Source organism: Aspergillus niger (assembly GCF_000002855.4).
Source record: "Aspergillus niger supercontig An11".
NCBI lineage: Eukaryota > Fungi > Ascomycota > Eurotiomycetes > Eurotiales > Aspergillaceae > Aspergillus > Aspergillus niger.
This window is the reverse complement of record NT_166526.1, coordinates 1251318-1268958: the sequence shown is the minus strand read 5'-3', so window position 1 is coordinate 1268958 and position 17641 is coordinate 1251318. Positions and strand designations below refer to the sequence as shown.

Below are 17641 nucleotides of genomic sequence, written 5' to 3'. Positions count from 1 at the left end.
TCCGAAGCAGCAGCAGCAGCAGTACTACTAGTAGTAAGTAGTATTCAAAAGCACGTCCGGCGTAGTGGCAGGAAACTAAAGCATCACAATCGAGGAATCGGTCAGGTCCAGGAAGGGGGAGGGGGGGGGGGAGAGGAGGAAGGTCAAGGAGCTAGGCCGAGTACAGGTCTTGTCCAGCCAAGCTAGTCTGGGAATAGGCTAGTGGCCTCGAAAAAAAGAAAATTGACAGCCAAAGGATTGGGGGATGGCAAGGACCCACTAGGCAAAAAAGAGAAATCTGACCTAAAAAATAAAAAAGGTGGGCAAAAAAGAGAGAAAAAGTGAAAAAAGGCGACCAGCAGGCGACTGTCTGGAGGGGAAAAAGGAAAAAAGGAGGGTGGGAATGGTAATCCACTTACAAATTACATGATTTTACATACAATACCAGGAAAAAGTCAAAGAAGGAAGAAAGAAGAGAAAAAAAAAAGTGGGAAGATTTAGTCCGAGGCACTCCGACCGCGTGGCTTGTCCCATGTAGCTAGGACTGGTTAGGATGATCGGAGGATCCAGGATTAATGAACAATCCAGAAAACGTCCTCGTGCATCAGTAAACGGACTTGTAGGTCTCGAGGCACTGGGATAAGGTATCACGGAGCACTGGATCGGGTGACACGATAAGCATACTACTAGAGCCCGTACCGCGGATGAGAGGCGAAATATGAGGGAAGCTCACGGGCAAGATAACGGACATCCGATGAGAGCTCTTTGGGGGGATTGTAGGCTGTAGCAACTCCAGATATTGGCTGGCTTGTTAGCTACACATGTACCCATTAGTTAGCACTAGACTGCTACTCCGTACATGGAGCTACAGCGATAGCTTGTTAGCCAAGCAGCAGTGAAAAGTCTTTCATGCCATTCTCATCCGATCAATCCCTATGAGGCATTATCATCCTGGTGGTGATACAGCATGTGCTCTTTTTTGGTATTACGATTTCGTACCGCAGCGGTATCTGATGCCGATTGCGCCTATCGATAAAGTGTGGGACAGCGCGATATCCGCACACATGAATTTCGGTCCTCGCTTCGTCGCGAACATTACTCGTTTTGTAGAGTATAGTTTTGCTGGAAAAGATCCTAATCATTATCCTGTTCTTTACTGCTCCTGTAGCACTATATATCTCCGTATGCCTGAACAGTCTGCTTCATACAGTGAGGCACTGAGTCGAAGGCTTCGGATGCGGATCAACTCTGCTGATAAGTCTGTGACACTTACACTCTCCACTGAAGCTCAGAGCCGGGTCAAGCTTACATTACCATACCGGAGCCAAAGGAGGGGTGGCATGGGGAAGGGGCACTTCCTTCCTAGTTGGGATGACGGACACCTCCGTAGCTCAGTCAAGGTTATAAGTCAAGTACATGGCAACTCGGCAAGGACTTCCAGCGGTCATCCTATATGATCCGTGCGATTCATGTCCGAGTTTGAAAAGGGCAAACAGCTTGAACTTTGACGGGGCCCTTGGTCGACCGAGACTTCCGTGCCTCAGACAGATGCAGGTTGGCTGGCTAAGCTGGTCAAATACCATACATACATACATAAATACATACGGTATGGTAACCGTGACCAGCGCTTCGGGAATGCCGGTGGAACCCCTCCATTCTTGAGGGGGTTGCGACAGCTTGCAGCAGCATAATGAGCATTGACTACGGATGAATGGGGGTTGGCCTTGATGGACGATGATTGATACAACTACTTTTGTAGATGGTCACATTGCTCGCAGGTAGTCAGTTTAGACAATTCCAATGGGTTATACTGGAATCACGTGGTGAGTGGACAGCTGGGCATCCGGCCATGTGCGACTTACCCCTCATTCATCTGGTGTTCATCTTCCACCACCACCAAACCACCAGCTCTCCCCAGCTCCCGGTTGAGCTTCCATGCAACCCAAGCACCAGAGCTCCCAGCTGGAGCTTTCCAGTGGAAAAGGGCCTAAGACCAAAGCAGCTAGGCCACTAGTGGCAAGTCCAACTTGGTTTAGCTCGACGCCACTCCAGTTCCTTATTCCCGTCTGAGTGGGGCTCTCGAAACGGGTGTACCTTAGCAGGCGATGGCCGAGGAGAAATTTTTCCATCTTCTCGAAACAAGTGGCCACCGCTGATTCCATGGGAGGCTGGGGCAAATCGCTGGCTAACTCGTATGTCTGGACTCTGGAAATCCCCCGATGCTGATGGTTATGTGGAATTCCGCTCCCCGAGAAGGGAAAGAAAAATTCTGTTTTTACAAAAAAAGGGGTAATCACGACGCCTCTGCGAAGGACCCCCATGACCTGGTGATTTCAAGGGACCAGTCCAACGGCCGAGGAAAGTGGTGCCTCGGACTCACACTATCGCAGGCCGCCGGTGTGGAGGGGTTGATGCCCAAGTTATCCTTAAGCGAAACTGGTTGCCGTGAATTCCCGCGCTTAGCTGGAGTGCGCACAAGGGAGAGGGGAAGCTCCGTCCTTGTTTAAATCCTGACCCGTTGACCGTGCTGTCTTTGACCCTCAATGGATATTAATCCAATGGTCAAAGTAGTGGTACTTTGTCGGGGCAAAGAAAGTCTATGCACCTGCACACGCGGCTAAGAGGTTCTAGCTCTCCGACATGAGGGGACGGCCCTGCTGTAGCCTGCTTAGCTTCGGTTCGACACCTACGGACTTCAGCCGATATGGTTGAATGCTTCCCCCCAGCCGCTAGTCTTGCAGAGGAATGTTCACGACCATCCATGGCTCTAATTCGATATGCAAGGAATAATGCCTGTTCTCTGACCAGGTCTATAATCCACATGGTTGCCATTGGTCTTCCTTTACCAAAATCCTCACCGACAGAGAGTTGGCCTGGAAAAAGTTTCGCATTCCGTGCGGAGAAAATTCTATTATTGGAAAAATGAACCTCCAATGGCCCGCCAGTCAGAGCGTGCGGTTGACCCTTGAGATTTACTATCGCACGAGTCAAGGCTTACTGTGATGTGCGGCCATACTTGGTAATTAGTGTGTCGCTGACCATGACTATGGCCGAGCGGGACTTGACATGAACTTGATTATCTGTTGTAGCACAGGTAGAGCTGACAATAACATTGACAGTGCTATTGTTTTTCTAATCCCTTGCATTCATCCAGCCAATACCACAACCACGATGTTCATGCAGGAAGATAGGTACATCGTACTCCTCGCAGGGGACCATGCATCGTTCCAACAGGAAGAGGTTCCCACGCCGCGGTCTCTGGAGGAGCCGCCTGCATTGGTGGCGCCAAAAATTGCACATCGAAGCAGCATCAGTTCTGCCGGCAGCTGGTCACTTTCCTTAATGGGCATATTGCAGTGCGCAAAGCATCATGATTGGATGAATTGCCAGCAGGGGATGATGCACGGTACCCAATTAGAGGCCGGCTGATGGGCAACTGGATCGTCCAATCAAACATTGATTGTCCATTGCTTACTCACCCCCCACTTCGGCACGTTCTGCTTTCCACTGCCGTTACAAATATTACCGTACGGTAACTAAGCATTGCCCCCCACGGATGTTTGCCTGGTCCGGTTCGCTTTGCTTTGCTAGCCACTGTCCAGCCTCCCATACTTCCTCTCGTGGGATTTCCCCCCCTTCATATTTCTTAACACTGGCTTTGGGGATGGATATTCATCCGTGGAAAACAAAGTGCCACAATCGAGATCCAACTCCGAAGTATCCTGGGGTATCTACGGAGTAGAATTCCGTATATCTGGTTGTTCAACCGATGAAGGTCAACGGTTATCGGCAAACCGTGATATGTGCTATTCCACCAGCGTTATCTTGATCGTTTATCAATCGCAGTCGCACTGCATCACGCCAACTGCAGAGTATACATCGACATATTGCAAGACTGCGGATCACAATTCTAGAAACACTGGCCCATCAGCCGATTTACCTTATACTCTACATATCCGACCATACTAGATCTAGACAATGACAATATCCCATCGCTACAATAGCACGTACATCGGACTGATGCACCTCATCCCTGTATCCGAGACAGACAAAGAAGAAGAAATATGTGCTAGCCGTGCCGCAAGAAAGCTTGTATAGCGGTGGCCGTTGAACTGCGGAGCGCACCAACCATCGGATATGGCATGTCACACAACCACCGACTGTAGTCCGCAGATGAGGTGCAGCAACCTCACCACAATGCAGCATAAACCCTCATATAAGCTACCAACTAGCTCCGATCACTTGCAAGCTTGTTTCCCGCTGCCGCTTATAACATCACCCAGCAGCACCACTCTACAGCATCATGGAACAGCCCATCGGCTACGGCGCCCAGCAGTGCCGTATATCCGTGTCCGATGCCCCACGGGGATCAGCCAGACAGCATCCGATGGAGTCTGAGGTCACTGTCCCCCTGGTACCGACGTGCCTCACCAACATCCGACTCTCCGCCGCCACGCATCTCAGCAATGACATCGTTCGAAACAAGCTATCTGTAGCCTCTAGCCTTAGTAGATAAAAGAGAGAGGGAGCCCTGACCGCTGCTAACTTCCCCATCACTTCAATTCCCACCTCAAACCATCATTGAACCCTCTACCCCATATTACACCGCACATAATGTCCCCCTCCAAGAAAGATTTCCACGTCGCCATCATCGGCGGCGGCATAGCAGGCGTCACGCTAGCCATTGCGCTCCACCACCGCAACATCCCCGTAACCATCTACGAGCAAGCGCACGAATTCGGCGAAGTAGGCGCCGGCGTCTCCTTCAGCCCCAACGCCGTTCAAGCCATGAAATACTGCCACGAGGGCATCCACAACGCATTTGAGAAAGTCTGCACGCGAAACCTCTGGCCCACCAAGCAAAAAGTCTGGTTCGATTATCTGGACGGATACAACCACAAGGAGAGCCCCCAAAACGGCCGCCAAAACATCGAATTCACCATCTCCAACAGTCTCGGCCAGAACGGCGTCCACCGTGCGCATTTCCTCGACGAACTGATCAAGCTGGTACCCAAGGAGATCTCTCGCTTCAACAAGCGACTAGAAGATATTCACGAGCGGATCAGCGATGGCAAGCTGATTATGAAGTTCGCCGATGGATCCGAGGATGTTGCGGACTTGGTCATCGGATGTGATGGGATCAAGTCCCAGGTACGCCAGATCATCGTCGGTGCGGATCATCCTTCTGCGAAGCCGTCGTATACTCACAAGTATGCGTATCGCGGTCTGGTGCCGATGGATAAGGCGGTTGAGGCGATTGGAGAGGAATTGGCTTCGAATTCTTGCATGCATGTAAGTAGCCCATTTATATTCACCTTTATGGACTAGGAGATTCATACTAACGGTGTTAATAGATGGGTCCCGGCGGCCACATGCTCACCTTCCCTGTGAACGGCGGCAAAACACTTAACATCGTCGCCTTCCACACTACCACCGACGAATGGGCCGAGTACCCCAGACTCACCCGCCAGGGTACCCGCGACGAGGTCCTCCGCGACTTTGCTGGCTATGGACCTAACGTGACCAATTTGCTTAAGTTGACTGATCCTCAACTCAGTGTGGTATGCATTGAAACCCCTTCTACTTCTACACCCCACCACTTTCTTCCAAATACTGATGAGTATACAGTGGGCCATCTTCGACCTAGGCGACCACCCGGTCCCAACATTCTACAAAGGCCGCGTCGGCATTTCGGGCGACGCCGCGCACGCCACCTCGCCGCACCACGGCGCCGGCGCCGGCTTCTGTATCGAGGATACGGCTGTGCTGGCAACACTGCTGGAAGACGAGCGGGTGCAGACGCACAAGGACCTTCAGGCCGTGCTGGCTGCGTTTGACGAGAACCGTCGCGAGCGGTCTCAGTGGTTGGTGCAGAGTAGTCGGTTCATTGGTGATTGCTATGAGTGGAGGGCTGATGGGGTGGGGAGCGACTTTAAGAAGATTGAGGAGGCGATTAACTATCGCAATGGAGTCATTGCGAATGTGGATGTTGGGAAGATGTGTGAGGAGGCCAAGGGGGTGTTGGGGAGGAAGATTGAGAAGGCTTCGTTGTGAGTAGATTTTAGGGAGGAGAGCTTGTACGCTGATAGATAAGAGGTTTCTGTTGGGATTTTGGTTTCTAGCGAGATATACTAGTTTTTTGGTTTGGGTTTATAGATTAATGCATTTGAGCGATTGAGATTGGATACTTTTTTCTTTCAGTGGTGATTGGCTTAGAGGGTTTGTAATAGTTGTGATAGTGGTCATGAGAGATTATGGTATAATAGGTATGTAGCACTTAGTGTGCATTGTTTTCACTGCATGGATGCCTTATGCGGCCCTCTCCCACAATGAGAAATGCTATTCGATGTTGACAGCTACAAGCCATTGTAGCTTCAGCCAAATATTCAGCCTCAAGGCTTCCCAAAATACAGAAGTAATAAATTAAAACCTCCTATAGACACAAATTTCCCAATATGAAGTATGAACAAGCGCCATTTTGATAATGACATCATCCTCCGCTTCGTAGCAGACAATCGACCGGGGTATCAAGAAATAAGTATAGAATCGTTCGATATGTCGTGGTGTCTACAGAAATGAAAATGTTAGCATAAACCTCTCACATGAAATCCAGGACCTCCCGTCCTAAATGTGATGAGGACATACCAGCATTATACACTGAACCATCTCTCATAAAGCAGTCATGTTATGTTTCTTTGCAGAGAATCGCATCCTCTGACTTTATATCCGACCTCGATTGCTCATTTTGAATCCCCTCCGACCTGAAAGACACCAACCACTCCCAAACATATGACCAGGGATTCATCAGACTCTCAATCGGACTGTAGGGCGATAACGCGGGGTCGTAGAAATGTGTCGCCATGATGATAGTTTCTTCTTTGACAGCCAAACTCAAGACTTTGATAATAAATCAATCGTTATTAGCGAAGAAAAGGAGTCAAAAGAGAAATGCGAAGCAACCTCATTCTTCAACCAGGGACAGCTTCAGCAACAAACAGTGCAAATGATGAGCATGATGGCGTGCCTCCACCGCTCATTGGTTCCCCGCATTTCCCAGTGCTGGGCGGTGGGCAACTGGCATGTTTGTTCTCCAATGAGGAGAAGATTGCAAACAGTGCAATATATCTTACTAATGTTTGGTGTGTTTGGAATGTTTGGCTGCTGTTCGGCTCGGGGTTACGGCCGAGACCCCCGAATTTGGGGGCTTGAATTTGGGACTTCGGATGTGACCGCCTTGTGGGCTTCCGATGTGGTTCTTGGTTTTGGCGGAGTGTTGGTTCCGATGGATGGCTGGGGGGAGGTGTTAGGAATTGGTGATCAGGTTTGATGGTGGGTTAGTTTCATTGTTGGGGATGTAATGAGTACATAGTATCTGTTCTCGTTCGTTTCCTGATCGATGTGTCTAGTGGCGTAATGCTGTTATGATGATGAAGGATTAATGCTTTGCGTTGTTGGGGGCTATCGAATATATGCTTAGGGGGCGGGGATGGGGAGACTGTTATGCCGCTTATTGATTACAGCACTCCAGAGTGAAAGTCAAAACGAGACTTTCGATTATCATTAGACAAGACAAATATGCCATTTTTTGTAAAACTACCAGCTGCAGCTTCACATAGCTTTCTAAGTGTAAAATCGCTCTCGCCTCCCTGGCAGCTTTTGCGATGAGCATACCCGAGATACAGAATGTGGAGACAGCCGGAGCAGTGGGTCTACTGGTTATCATCTACCCCAGGTCTTGGCTCAGTTGGTTAACTTGACTAGACAACTGCCAGCTTATGATGACTTTTGAATCGTGAGCTTGCAGTTGAGCTGCGTAAGCAGGAAGAAAAGAACATCATATAGTTCTGATGGGTAGAAGAAGCCTTCAGACGGTAGAACTCTACCGGAGGGTTCATCAGAGGAGGTCGACATATTGTTGCTAGCAATGCTGTCACGACCCATCACAAGTGACATTTCAGACTGAAGATGAGATAAAGGGAAATGAAAAGGAACAAAAAGTGCTACCTAAGGGTATGACCAGAGTTCTCAGGAAATGCGCAGCCTGGGATATGAGGCTACTGGCGATGGAGAATCTAGGCCATGAGGTGGTTTGAGAACTACAGTGAATTACGAGTGCTATCAGTAAATATCGGATGGCCTTACTTGTCAATTGATTCTATACTCCTCTCACATAGGAAATAAAACCAGGTCGACATTTATTTTAAAGAGGCTGAAGATCACAGAAGTCCTGACTTCATTTACTTCAAAGCTGCAAGCCATGCTTGCAGCCACTTCTCGCCGTTCGTCCTCCTCCATTAACATGCCTCTTGAGTTCCCACCGACCTTTAGATATCGATCTGCTTACCGAAGCCATGATGAGCGTTGCTAGGAAACATGGGCCAGGGGCTAACACCTCACATCATGGGACCGTATGGTCTCAAAACCGTTGGACGCGATAAATTTCCCTCTATTTTACCATACCGGATCTCGCCTTGCCGAGTGGGCCAGACCATTTCTTCTCCGGTCGTGAGGGAAAGATTTCAGTTCCTTTACGTCCAGTGAATGTGGCACACACAAACGCTGAAACTTACTTTGTTTTTCCTCATTCCCACTGAGATTCCCCTTCTCCATTCCCTCTCACACGCTCGCCTCCTGACAAATGATATCTGGAAGCTAAGACGATCATCTACTAGTCCTATCAATTTCGCTACCATCTCTGTGCTTTCATTATCAGTTCCATTGACAGTGAGTCACCTCTCATCATGTGCGAAACGCATGGCCAGGCACCCATGTCCTTTCTAACCAACGTGTTGCTGCTAGAGCCTCTAGAGCACATCAAACCATGACATCCCAGCCATGCAGCCAGATTGATGAGGAGATCTTCGTTGTCGCTCAGCAACTTCAGGAGGTACAAGCTTATCTTGACAGTCAAAAAGGGAAGCGTCGGGCCGATGGGAGCCCCAAGGACGGCCAGGATGTTATAAGAGAACAATATGAAGAGCTTAGAACGTATCTAAGATCACTGGAGGACAAGAAGCTCGCTACGAGTATTGCTTTGGCGGTAGACTCTGATAGCCGTGTTATTGCTGCGCTTACACGTGAAGAAGCTCAGGCAAGCGATGATCGACGTTTAGCAATCAGAATGAGTGTGAGAGACGATGACCCGGACTCTTTGACAATGGAAAGTGAGGTGGAGCAGCCTGACGCTGTCGGAGAGCCCCAGTCTAGTGATGATGAGTGCGTCGCAGGTCCCTCCATGACCTACAGAGAGAGACAGGCCTTGGAACTTGAGAAGTCGGCCGCCACAGAAACACAATGCTGTGTGTGCTACGAAAGCTTTTACACTCACAAGGTGACGCGATTGGACTGCAACCATAAATACTGTAACGATTGTCTCAAGGATCTTTTCCGGAGAGCGACGAAGGACTCAACTTTGTTCCCCCCACGATGCTGTCGTATGCCGATTCCTCTAGAACTTGTTCAGAAACACTTGTCAGAGACTGAGACGTCCGACTTCAGAAGCGCGGAGATAGAGTTTGCTACGACAGACCGGACCTACTGCTGCAATGCCAGCTGCGGCAAGTTCATACTACCTCACAACATCACAGCCGGCCGAGCCCAGTGTCCTCACTGCAGATCCGATACCTGCGCAATGTGCAAAAACTCATTCCATACTGATGACTGTGTTGAGGACGCCGAGCTCCAAGCTACACTAGCGCTGGCCAGCACCCAAGGCTGGCAACGGTGTTTCCGTTGCAGGGCTCTCGTCGACCTGGGCATCGGCTGTTACCACATCACGTATTGCAAAGACTCCCCGCCCCTATTGCCCACTTCTACTGACTTACCTATTCAAACAGGTGCAAATGTCGAGCCGAGTTTTGCTACCTCTGCGGCCTTCAGTGGAAGACTTGTGAATGCGTCGTATGGGCCGAGGAAAGACTCGTCGCCAGAGCGGTGGAAGTCGTGGACCGTCAGGCTGAAGCGCCCTTGCCACCTCAGGTCCGTCAACAACGGGTTAGACAGATGCAGGAAGATCTGCGACATAATCACGAGTGTGAACATCCCGGAAGATTCCGCCGTCTTGAAGGTTCAAGGAGGAGGGTATTCGAATGTGAGTTCTGTGGAGCCCGCCACCGGAATTATATTCTTGAGTGCCGCCATTGCCATATCGAACTTTGTGAGAGCTGCCGACGCCATCGCATTTAAGGCGGCATAGGAAGGGTACAAAGACTGTTGAATATGTGGAAGAGTAGGTTTATCGAGGAGTGTGGTACTTGATGAGTAGTTGAATGCCCATGTTTACAGGAAGCGCTGTTTCGTTTTCATGTTCGGATGCAGATTTAGTTGTCTTCTAGATTGTGCGCATCTCTGACTTGTCGGGATATCATCATCTTTGTCTCATGTCCAATTTCATATGGCAGAGCTGCCACTTCGCGAGGAGAGAGCTTTCGCGAGTGACCAGAGATCTAGCTATAGCTACCTCTAAACATAGAGAACAATACATACAAAAAGCTCTTCTAAATCTGACCAGCACATCTTCATAAGGGTAAAAAGGTTCAATACTACCGAACAATCATGCTGGTAGTTCTTCAATCCGGATAATTATACCACAGCAATCTATCTTCCTGATCTGATTTTCGATCCAATAATGTTTGGAAACAGGATATCAAAGAGCACGAACCCTATGGCCGTATGAATCTACTAGCTCAGGGGAATCTTTGCTGTAGCGAGGGCGTGCCGGTTAATCGGCGCCATGACGGCTTCCAGGTCATGGACGTCCCAAACAGAAAAACTACGACTGTCGTTGATTTCCACAATATTAGACTATCCTAAATGTTATATGACACGGTTTTCTACCCCTACGATGTACCTTAGCTCAAAATATCTTATGTTAATAGTGTATATGGAATGTAAACCTTAGTAATATGTTGCTCGCTAAATATCAAGCCTCATTAGAATGGCCAAAGAGATTTCAATCCAACCTTCGCTGCATATTGAATCTGACTAATTCGTAGATTCAATCGTGAGTTCCCAAGTTCGGGATCCGCGCCATGGTTCAGAAGTAGACGCATTACTTCTTGTTTGTTCTTCTGGGCGGCCAAGTATAAGGGCGTATGCCCGTCTTCGTCTTTCCAATTTACGTCGACACCGGCGTCAAGCAATCGCTGAATGAACTGTATACTGATGGTCCTAGATGCGACGGCATAGTGCAGCGCAGAAAAACCGTGATTGTCAAGTGCGTGGGGATCGGAATCTTTGTCTAATAATGCTGTCGCCACTGCCTCTTGCTCTAGATATAGAGCGTACAAGAGTGGTGTACGCCCCTGTCGCCCCTTGATATTCGTTGATGCCTCGGCCTCGAGTAAAGGCTGGATTGCAGGGACGGTTCCCAGGCGGGCAATTGTAAGATGCAGAGCGGTGTCGCCACTGGAGTTTTGAGCGTCGATGTCGTCTCGGACAGCTCGAATGGCTAGTAGTAGCTTTGACTTCTTCATAAACTCTTCCAGGTTACCTTTAAAGGTCGACAGTTGTAGGGAGGTTTCGCGACCGGGCTCTGTACGAATTTGGGCATCGGCGCCGTATGAAAGAAGGAGTTCGACCCACTCCGCTGAGGCGGATTCTGAGACAATGTGCAAAGCTGTGTAGCCATTGTGCAGTCTATTGAGGCTTGGGTGTGTTGTAAGGAGGGCTTGAAGCTTCACTGTACTGGCTCGGTCGAAGGTTTGGGTTGTTTTGACGAAGTTCCAGAGTTCCGTGGAGAAGTAGTCCTAAATTTGAGTTACTAGATTGTTGATTCCTGGGGGAGGGTCATGAAGCGGACTGAAATACCATCTCATCGACTGAATACGAACCAAGTCCATTGAATGTATTATCGAGAAGGCCGGCCCATTGCGTATCATCGATTGATGCTTGTGTCGAATTACTAAGGGCCCATGTAAAGCCATTCGCTGGACCGGTATCTCCTGTACTACGGAGCTCCGGGCCCATTGACTCTTCGTTACTGTCCGGGATAGCCCAGCTGCTCTCTAAGTCCACCGATGCTGATGGACGGGCTTCAGGGAGCGGATCCAACAGTCTCTTGATGAAACTGCATCCCTGAAGGCTCACGTTGTTCTCCTTCAAATGTCCCTCAGGGAACGCCATGCGTCCCTTGGCATAGCCACGAAGTAACTCGTAATTGCCGAAGGGGGTTTGCTTGGTCAGGACGTAATAGAGCAGGCACCCAAGGGACCAGATGTCGACTGCGCTGGTAAAAGACGAGTCCTCTTTCGTATCATCGAGGAGATGCAAGACCTCTGGCGCCATGAAGCCCGCCGTTCCACAAGCGGTTCGGGGCTCTGTTTGCCCCTCGAGTGCACGCTTGCTCACTCCAAAGTCTGTGATCTTAACTTTAATAGGAGACTTTTCAAAGACTAAGACATTCTATTGTGCTGTCAGTTTAGACTATTCATGTCTCGAAATATCTGTGGTTGGGTGTAATGGACATGCCTCTGGTTTGATGTCACGATGGACAATGCTGAGACTGTGTAGCACTGCCAGGCCTTCCAATAGTTGCGAGCATATTTCTCGGGCCTCGGGTTCAGAAACCGGGCCCAGGTAACATTCTTTGAGGTCGCCGTAGGGGCAATATTCCATTGCGAGACAGACATGATCCTTGTAAGGGAACCACCCGATGAAGTCGACGAAAAGCGGTTTGCTAGACGAGGCCTGGGTCAGCCATTGCAAGGGAGGAGACACGAGAAAGAAAGATTACTCCGTAGCTCGGGAAACTCTTCCCATCAGGTCTATTTCCGACCTATAGTTGATCCTCTTGTCGGTTGTGGTGACCTGTTTGACCACTCGCAGCTGGCCCGACTGTGACTCCTCGACGTATACATCTCTAGTCAGCTCGCGCTTTCTAGTCCATATCACCACCGCTCTTCCGTTATCCTTCCATGCTTGTTCGGAGCTATGGTGCAGGATCTCTCTATTGCAGCTCTCAGAAATCGCCGTTACGTTAAGTCTGAAGCTTTCTGTTATTTCATCCATGGTTTGAGGAGGTGGAGGATATACGAGGCTGAATGCAGCAAGGCTGAGGCTGAAGGTGGACAGTCACCTGATTCTTCTGCCTTCTTCTGTAGATCACCTACTTACCCCTCACGAGACTGACAACATCATCGTTCCCATGGATCCTGCTTCTCTCGCTCTCTCCATTTTTGGGACCTTGGATATATGTCTCAGGTAAGTGGCAAACCCCTTTGCCGATATCTACTGCGCATGCACTGCTGATTTGTCTCGGGCAGATACGGCAAGCGCCTCGTTGAATTATGTCGCGAAATTCGCAACCTCCAAAACGACATCGCCCAGATCGCCTTAACAATTGAAGGCGTATGGCTGAAAACGGAGATTCAGTTGGATTTATTGAAGCGCTTATCGAGAGCTGGATCGTTAGACCACACCTTGAGTGGCCATTATGGAGAGGCTCTTCAGCGACTGCGGGTGAAGATCTCTGGCGCTGTGACGGGCTTCGAGGCAGTTCACAAACGGTCGATTTCCACCTCAAGATTCCCCCAAGTGGCTTGGACGGTGTACTTAAAGCGACATCTCGAGGGAGTGGTAAGCGATCTCGAGGAATGGCAGCGCCGGTTCGATCCGTCTTGGTATCTTATCACTTTCATTGCCAATCCTCTCGTGGACGAGCAATTAGAGTCGAAGAAGAATGAGGAGCCATCGGCAGCAAAACTATTGGAATTCAGAGATGCTCTGCGACAGATTTCTACGGCGAAAACCCCGATCAACGGCTCGATCTTCAAAAGCCCAGCTCTCCTTGAACAACGACAGCATATCACGGGGACCAACGACTACCTTTCTCGCTATCTCGGTACTAAACAGGAAGTCCTTCTCGATGTTACAAGCTATACCCGCAAATCAGCTTTGACAAGCAGAGTCCATGTCAGAGACTTAGCGCGACTTCTCCGCCATGTCGACCCCTCGACATTTAGCCTTTTGAAATGCGACGGCGTGATCGAGGTCCTCACTGACCAGGAAACCCAATTCCAATTCATCTTCGAAATTCCTCACGGATTGTACTCTCCGAGACCGCTCCGAAACTTCCTGGCAGAATCACCGCGTATTTCTCTGAGCAAGCGCGTCCAGCTTGCGAAACAACTCGCCCGATCAGTCATGTTCGTCCATACAACTGGCTTCGTGCACAAAGGCATTCGACCGGAAACCATTATGATCTTCCGCGAAGGTAACCAAGACATCGGCCCTTCTTTCCTTGTCGGGTTCGAGCGTGTTCGGCGCGCAGAAGCTCAGACTGATCTACTAGGCGACCTGGAGTGGGAAAGGAACCTCTACCGACACCCCGTGCGGCAGGGGCTTTGGTCCGACGAAGCGTTTACCATGCAGCATGACATTTACAGTCTGGGGGTTTGTCTTCTTGAGATAGCCCTATGGGAGTCGTTTGTTCGCGGTGATGACATCGGAAGGACAACTCCTTGGTCGGACCTGGACATCCACGATGCCATCTCGGACAAGGATGCTCGGCGTGGAGGCTTCGCTATGAAGAGAGAACTTGTTGCAATGGCTAAGGATCGACTTCCTGCCACGGTGGGGGATCAGTACACGAATATTGTTCTCGCGTGTCTGTGTTGTCTAGATGGGGTAAATGATAATATCTTTCGCGATGTCAAAGATGACGATGATATTGTAATAGGCATCCGCTTTATTGAGAATGTAAGCTCACTCCTTGCGTAACAAACGTCACGTACTAACCTGCCACAGGTACTGGTGAAACTAGAGGAGTTGCAGATATAGTTTAGTTCAGTATTGGCTTGAAATATGTATCTCGTTATACACGATTCTATCATAACGCACAGTGGGATTTGATATATCTACTACACGACCGAGCAAGTATTAAACACGCATGTTTTTGGGCATAAGAAAACATCCGATATAGAACCCCTTTACCCCACGACGCCCAGCCATCTGATTGATACAGATGCCTTGGTGTCTCTCAAACCCCTGCGGTATATGTCTCATCCATCAATCCAAAGCAATTGCACCGGTACGATTACCATACCTTGATTCTTCAAACGGCTCAAGAACCACCTTTCGCCAAAGAACATACCTTCTGAAGAAATATGGCCAAACAATCCTCACCTGATACAATACGAGATCCCGATTTCGCGCCTCGAAGACCCTCCCCATATCCTCCAGTGGGATTTTGGCGGTCTCCCGCATGAAAAAATACAACACCACAAAGGCCACTGGAACAGTGTATCTTTGCACCGCTCGGCATGATACAAGGAAACTGGCCAAATCTCTGACATAGCCATTTGGATTCGAAAACTTTGCGTCTATGATTTGCACGAGAACGCGCACAAGACTGTTGACCGATACCGTGATAGCGTATGCTTTGTCTAGTGTATATGGGTGTCTGTTAGTTACGCGTGTTTATTCCTGACCCAGTAAACAATCCCCGAGTGCAGCATCGGATAGAGCTCCATACCTCGACAATGGTACGGAAGCACCTCGACAGCGTACACCGTAGCCACCGCGGAAAAGACGACTGAGAGCATGAATTGAATGCAGAATGACACGATCAGGATGGCCAAGGAGCTAAAATCAAATGGTATCACTAGGAATAATAGTTGCATGATGATTAATACCAAGACAAACAGGAAACGGCGTTGTCCAACTTGGTTATGGTCGATCGAGCTATAGACAACAGAAATCGCACTGAGCGCAAAGCAGCTGGAGAAAACCATCGTCATGCGGACAACATTCTCAGTCGCATTGCTGTTCAAGAGGTGACCTGTTAGTAGTTCAGGGGGGATCATCAGGACCTGGATGAGCATTATTGTGATTGAGATGATAACGCGTCTGGGGGATTGGTTTGCACGAGATGACTCAAAAGAGCTGGCGACATAAATCCGATAGAGGTCACGAGCGGCAACAATGTTCGAGGAGCGAGTCTTATATAGTGTCTGAAGAGAAGTTGCTATGTGTCCCCGTGCCATAAACTGATATGGTGAATCTAAGGCCATATGCGGTAATGATAAAATATATAATGCAGCAATGGGTAGAATTATGATATGGACCCAGCTCACGTCTCGAAAGAGTGAGATAGATGCTGACAGTGAGGCGGACCTTACCAAGAGGTCAAAGCCGCATAGTGTCCTGTTTGAGGGGTGATGATGTTAGTCGACAGCGCTATAGCATGAGCCTGGGGACATACATAGGCCACATCATCATCGCGCGGCCCCGGATTGAAGCTGGGCCATATTCCGCGAGATATAGAGGAATATTGAACGATATTGTCGCCGATGCCACTCCGGCGAGTAAACGGTCGAGGAGGAGGGCTGCAAACCCTGGTCGCAGCCAATACCGGAAACTTTTCAGGAAAATAGCAAGGCATGCTCTCACTATGGCGAGAGACGATGCGGTACAAAGAGCTCGACGTCGACCGATGCTGTTACTTAAAAGCGCAGCAAGCGGGTGTTCTAGCAATGGGATTGCAACTAGTAGGACACTGTCAAGGATGTATTAACGACCGTAGGAAAGTAGCATGAAGCTGCCTTACCTATGGAGATCACCGAATGAATGTTGCCAGAACATAAGAAAATCATACGAGTGGAATGAAACTCTTAGTAGAACACTAGCAAATTAGCCGAATTGTCAAGCGACCACTCGATGGCTGTGCCGGTAAAGTGACTGACTAGAGTACACCTGCCAGAACGCAACACACTAAGGCCTTTGATTCGCGCAACTCTACCTTGTCATTTTGCAAGGCGGTGATCTCGGCGTCGGTCAGTCCATCGATGCGAGCGTAATCGTGAGGATCGTAGGCTAAGAGGGCACCCTTTCTGATCGAGTCTCGGGAATCGTGCAGGTTGTACCTGGTCACGAACTCATCGGCTTCGAGGAGGATTTGAGCTTTATCTAACCGGGTAGTAAGGCTTTGTTTGTCAGTCAGAGCGGCCAACAACAGGTTAACTGTAAGCTAGAGTGGGGCTGAAGTAGAATACCTCATCGTGCTTGTATTGCCTCCAACATTACTGGATATTATACTGGAGCAGTGAAGATGTTGAAGTCAAGATAGATTGCGAGTGGAAGGTAGATATACTCGATTTGCTTACCTGCTCAGCCTCACTTTCATCCAGCTTACGTACTCCCAGCCTCGCCCAGTGAAGCCGAGAGAAGAACTTCTTGTTCCTCGGTAACACCACCATGGTGGTTCCTGAATCTTACTCCCCAGGATAGATAAGATTGCCTAATCATGCAAGTTCCGAGTTGAGGTATGCCAGAATAATGCATTTTCCGATGCTGAGCAATCCTCTGTTCGCATCGACAGTATTGCGTTTTTGCACACGAAGATTCCCGATAGCAAGACAGGGTGTCTCGTGCGGGGCTTCTCATGCAAGGCTGAACTTAATTTGACCCCCATTATTCAGGAAGGCCCTGAAGTCTGTTCCACCTGTAGCCTATTATGAAAATGTCTCATGCGGATACATTGTCAAAAGGGTATCGCTATCCAGGATTCTGGAAGCAGCTGCGGGAGTAAGAGATACAGAATCTTCTATGTTCATAGGAATTGAAGTAGTTGCTGAGCATATACCACTCTGCTTGGTAACTAGATTATTCAACTAGCTTCTTAGTAGTCTTAATCACGCTATTTTCTCAAATACCTCTAGTCATA

General features: G+C 49.1%; 11 protein-coding genes across 11 annotated transcripts; 6 read left to right on the top strand and 5 right to left on the bottom strand.

Moving 5' to 3' along the window:
• Positions 1-914: 914 nt before the first annotated feature.
• Positions 915-1670, top strand: An11g05170 (hypothetical protein; the record flags this gene model as incomplete). The annotated part of the gene is made up of 2 exons (XM_059750261.1): positions 915-1379; positions 1509-1670. The coding sequence occupies 2 exons, from the start codon at positions 915-917 to the stop codon at positions 1668-1670; spliced, it is 627 nt and encodes a 208-aa protein (XP_059605504.1).
• A 167-nt stretch (positions 1671-1837) lies between these two features.
• Positions 1838-2742, bottom strand: An11g05160 (uncharacterized protein; the record flags this gene model as incomplete). The annotated part of the gene is made up of 4 exons (XM_059750260.1): positions 1838-1966; positions 2007-2184; positions 2277-2477; positions 2585-2742. The coding sequence occupies 4 exons, from the start codon at positions 2740-2742 to the stop codon at positions 1838-1840; spliced, it is 666 nt and encodes a 221-aa protein (XP_059605503.1).
• A 170-nt stretch (positions 2743-2912) lies between these two features.
• Positions 2913-3408, top strand: An11g05150 (hypothetical protein; the record flags this gene model as incomplete). Its single annotated transcript, XM_059750259.1, has 2 exons — positions 2913-2936; positions 3007-3408. The coding sequence occupies 2 exons, from the start codon at positions 2913-2915 to the stop codon at positions 3406-3408; spliced, it is 426 nt and encodes a 141-aa protein (XP_059605502.1).
• Positions 3409-3566: 158 nt separating this feature from the next.
• An11g05140 (uncharacterized protein) lies at positions 3567-4533 on the bottom strand (the record flags this gene model as incomplete). Its single annotated transcript, XM_059750258.1, has 5 exons — positions 3567-3701; positions 3775-3844; positions 3941-4012; positions 4109-4190; positions 4344-4533. The coding sequence occupies 5 exons, from the start codon at positions 4531-4533 to the stop codon at positions 3567-3569; spliced, it is 549 nt and encodes a 182-aa protein (XP_059605501.1).
• Positions 4534-4593: 60 nt separating this feature from the next.
• An11g05130 (uncharacterized protein) lies at positions 4594-6253 on the top strand (the record flags this gene model as incomplete). The annotated part of the gene is made up of 4 exons (XM_001394467.3): positions 4594-5271; positions 5334-5540; positions 5608-6029; positions 6181-6253. 4 exons carry the CDS (start codon positions 4594-4596, stop codon positions 6251-6253), a joined length of 1380 nt encoding a protein of 459 aa, XP_001394504.3.
• Positions 6254-8352: 2099 nt separating this feature from the next.
• An11g05120 (uncharacterized protein) lies at positions 8353-10174 on the top strand (the record flags this gene model as incomplete). Its single annotated transcript, XM_059750256.1, has 3 exons — positions 8353-8387; positions 8693-8703; positions 8742-10174. 3 exons carry the CDS (start codon positions 8353-8355, stop codon positions 10172-10174), a joined length of 1479 nt encoding a protein of 492 aa, XP_059605500.1.
• Positions 10175-10659: 485 nt separating this feature from the next.
• An11g05110 (uncharacterized protein) lies at positions 10660-12608 on the bottom strand (the record flags this gene model as incomplete). The annotated part of the gene is made up of 4 exons (XM_059750255.1): positions 10660-10782; positions 10941-11726; positions 11788-12381; positions 12444-12608. 4 exons carry the CDS (start codon positions 12606-12608, stop codon positions 10660-10662), a joined length of 1668 nt encoding a protein of 555 aa, XP_059605499.1.
• A 515-nt stretch (positions 12609-13123) lies between these two features.
• An11g05100 (uncharacterized protein) lies at positions 13124-14757 on the top strand (the record flags this gene model as incomplete). Its single annotated transcript, XM_001394464.1, has 3 exons — positions 13124-13179; positions 13242-14676; positions 14725-14757. 3 exons carry the CDS (start codon positions 13124-13126, stop codon positions 14755-14757), a joined length of 1524 nt encoding a protein of 507 aa, XP_001394501.1.
• Positions 14758-14985: 228 nt separating this feature from the next.
• An11g05090 (hypothetical protein) lies at positions 14986-15989 on the bottom strand (the record flags this gene model as incomplete). Its single annotated transcript, XM_059750254.1, has 4 exons — positions 14986-15051; positions 15103-15299; positions 15408-15561; positions 15642-15989. The coding sequence occupies 4 exons, from the start codon at positions 15987-15989 to the stop codon at positions 14986-14988; spliced, it is 765 nt and encodes a 254-aa protein (XP_059605498.1).
• A 31-nt stretch (positions 15990-16020) lies between these two features.
• On the top strand, positions 16021-16509 carry An11g05080 (uncharacterized protein; the record flags this gene model as incomplete). The annotated part of the gene is made up of 3 exons (XM_059750253.1): positions 16021-16133; positions 16237-16387; positions 16471-16509. 3 exons carry the CDS (start codon positions 16021-16023, stop codon positions 16507-16509), a joined length of 303 nt encoding a protein of 100 aa, XP_059605497.1.
• Positions 16510-16620: 111 nt separating this feature from the next.
• An11g05070 (hypothetical protein) lies at positions 16621-17174 on the bottom strand (the record flags this gene model as incomplete). Its single annotated transcript, XM_059750252.1, has 3 exons — positions 16621-16671; positions 16718-16945; positions 17082-17174. The coding sequence occupies 3 exons, from the start codon at positions 17172-17174 to the stop codon at positions 16621-16623; spliced, it is 372 nt and encodes a 123-aa protein (XP_059605496.1).
• Between the last annotated feature and the right edge of the window lie 467 nt (positions 17175-17641).